This window comes from Paramisgurnus dabryanus, chromosome 13 (assembly GCF_030506205.2).
Source record: "Paramisgurnus dabryanus chromosome 13, PD_genome_1.1, whole genome shotgun sequence".
Lineage (NCBI taxonomy): Eukaryota > Metazoa > Chordata > Actinopteri > Cypriniformes > Cobitidae > Paramisgurnus > Paramisgurnus dabryanus.
The window spans coordinates 2,400,581-2,403,154 of record NC_133349.1 but is presented as its reverse complement, the minus strand read 5'-3'; the positions used below and the strand labels follow the sequence as shown (position 1 = coordinate 2,403,154).

The 2,574-nt window shown below is 39.0% G+C and overlaps 1 protein-coding gene across 1 annotated transcript; it reads right to left on the bottom strand.

The window, feature by feature from the left end:
• Nucleotides 1-695: 695 nt before the first annotated feature.
• On the bottom strand, nucleotides 696-1,997 carry LOC135717739 (free fatty acid receptor 3-like). The gene has a single exon (XM_065239919.1). The coding sequence runs from the start codon at nucleotides 1,989-1,991 to the stop codon at nucleotides 1,017-1,019; it is 975 nt and encodes a 324-aa protein (XP_065095991.1). The 5' UTR covers nucleotides 1,992-1,997; the 3' UTR covers nucleotides 696-1,016.
• Between the last annotated feature and the right edge of the window lie 577 nt (nucleotides 1,998-2,574).

The following is a 2,574-nucleotide window of genomic DNA, read 5'->3' as shown; positions in this document are numbered from 1 at the left end:
CAGGCATGACGTGCGATTTACATGGGTTTACATGACGCAAGGAACACATATGGGTGCTTCCCGCGAAATTAGACTTATGAGGTGTCATGAAACATTTTGATAAAAAAGTAAATGCTATCAAAGTAAGAAGCATGCAGTTACAAACATCTCTTCATGTACTATTTTGCACATGATTTCAAATGACATCATATAAACCAATGTTGTTAAGGGGAAAATTTTCATTACCGCAACGTGTCCATGACTGGATTTTGTTCTTTGACATGGAAATATTTATAATTAAAAAATCTAAAAAATAAAAAGCTTCAGTGCATGTTATACTATAAACATTTACAGTAAAGAAACATGTGGTGTTTGGTGATCATTGGTAAATGTAGAGACAATAATAAGGAATATAAATGTGTCCAAGACCAATTTTCTCATCCTCCGCAACAATTTTCAATCATAATTGTTGGAAGGGACATAATTGACTGTGACACTCAAGATGGCTACCAGGTAAGCAGTTTGTATTTTTTCTCTTCAGATAAAAATTGAAATTTTATTTGTCATAGTACCTAGACAACTTTTAGTTCTCATTACCGAAACATGAATTTGTAAATGGATATATTTAATTTAATATCATGTTGCGGTAATGATAATTTTTGATAATGATAATCTAAAAAATGTGAATAATTCTATAGGATTATATGAATAAAATAGTTTTCCTTTATTAATAAAAAAATAGCAAAGAAATGTAACACATGATTACATAAATACAGAATGTGCAAATGTTTTGCATTCAGCATCCACTTGAGTGGTCTGAATACTAAGAATGTAACTTCGGTCACATTGGTGCATCAGAATTTCATAACACTGGCATTGGCATTGATTTACATCTACTGATGATGGTTGACTATCAAAAAATATATAAATAATAAAAAATAAGCTAAATAAAAGCATAGCATCGGTGTGCTTCTAATCCTTAGAGATTCTACTCAGCCATAGCACTCGACACATCCAGCATCGCAAATGTAATATTATTATGTCATTGGGATGTGATCTCTCTGTTCTCTACTTTGCTGTCCCATCTTTGAACAACAGACAGAAGAAGCTGAGTGACAGCCAAGCATGGCCATGCGCCTGATCAGCTCTCGCAAGACGCTCTTGAAAGTCTCTCGGAACGCTGAAGAAGAAAAGTAGAAGATGAAAGGATCGAGACACGCGTTTAGTGTACAGGGGACCAGAGTACACAGCCTCCATTCGGTGCTGTCGCTGCCACCATATCCCACAACAAGAAATATGTTGAAGGGTATGAAACAGATAATGAAGACCAGGAGCGTTACCACAGCAATGGCTCTTTTACTTATCTTGGCGTTCATATCTGGTAGATTGGAGAGGATGTGGATAAACTTAATGTAGCAGAAGCAGCAGATGAGAAACGGTGCACAGAGAAGCACAACGAAAATCTCCAGACGATACGGCATGGAAATCTTCAGCTGTATGTCGCTGAATTCCTCTTGGCAGCTGTTCCTATCAGATGGGTTGGTGAAGTTCTGGTTTGGAGTATAGCGGTAGTATGTGATATAGATAATACTGCACTGTGCAAAGGAAATCAACCAGAAAAAAACTACGGCTACCACTGAATTTCTAGGATTGCTTTTTAACTTGTATTTTATGGGGAAGGCCACACCCAGGTAGCGCTCGACGCTGATGGCCGTCAGATGAAGGGTGCTGTTGTAGATGGTGGAGTAGTAGATAAAACCCGTCAACGGACAGAGGAAGTACGGCAGCGTCCACTTCATGTTGGCTGCCTCTACCATACGAAACGGCAGAAAGCAGAGGAAGATCAGGTCTGAAATAGTTAAGCTAAGTAAGAGGATAACTATAGGGGTGGATCCTTGGTGGATCTTCTGGCAGAAGGCGTAAAAAGCCAAGATGTTGGCAGGAAGACCTGTGATGAGGGTGAATCCATAAACTCCTAACACCAGGTTACTGAGAGTCACTGTCCACGCCATTTCTACAAACCTGTAATATAGAGACAACAATAATGAATGCATAAATAATTGAGGAATTGTATACAATTAAAAATAGTCCCCTTGGTTACTTTCAATAGCAGGGGACTATTTTCAGGCAGTGCGTAATATCACTACGCCTGCTGCAGCCATGTTACGGCAGCAAAGTCCTTGATTATTATGCCATTTTGAGAGTATAGTTTCTAGCCATATCTGCCGAGAAAATCACAACTTTACATTTTCCGTCAGTCTTAGTACACAATGCTAATGTTCTAACCAGATTCAATGGATTTTGCTAAGCTATATGCTAAAAGTGCTAGCACCAGACCCGGAGATCAGCTGAATGGATTCCAAAACGGTAAAGGGGGTCACACACCGGACACGCCGCGTCGAGTCAAGTCACGTCTAGGACAACTCGGAGGTATCGTACACCGGAAGTGCACATTAAAAAGCGCGAGCTTAGACAGATAGTGTCTACTTCAAAATGCAAAATATATGTTAGCAGCCAATGTTAATCGTTAATGATTTGGGACAAATATGATGTTATTTAATGTTAAACTATGTGAGTGGCACTACGTTGCGCAAC

Excerpts from the sequence above, each read along its gene's own strand:
- LOC135717739 (XM_065239919.1), bottom strand. The coding sequence starts at position 1,991 with ATGGCGTGGACAGTGACTCTCAGTAACCTGGTGTTAGGAGTTTATGGA.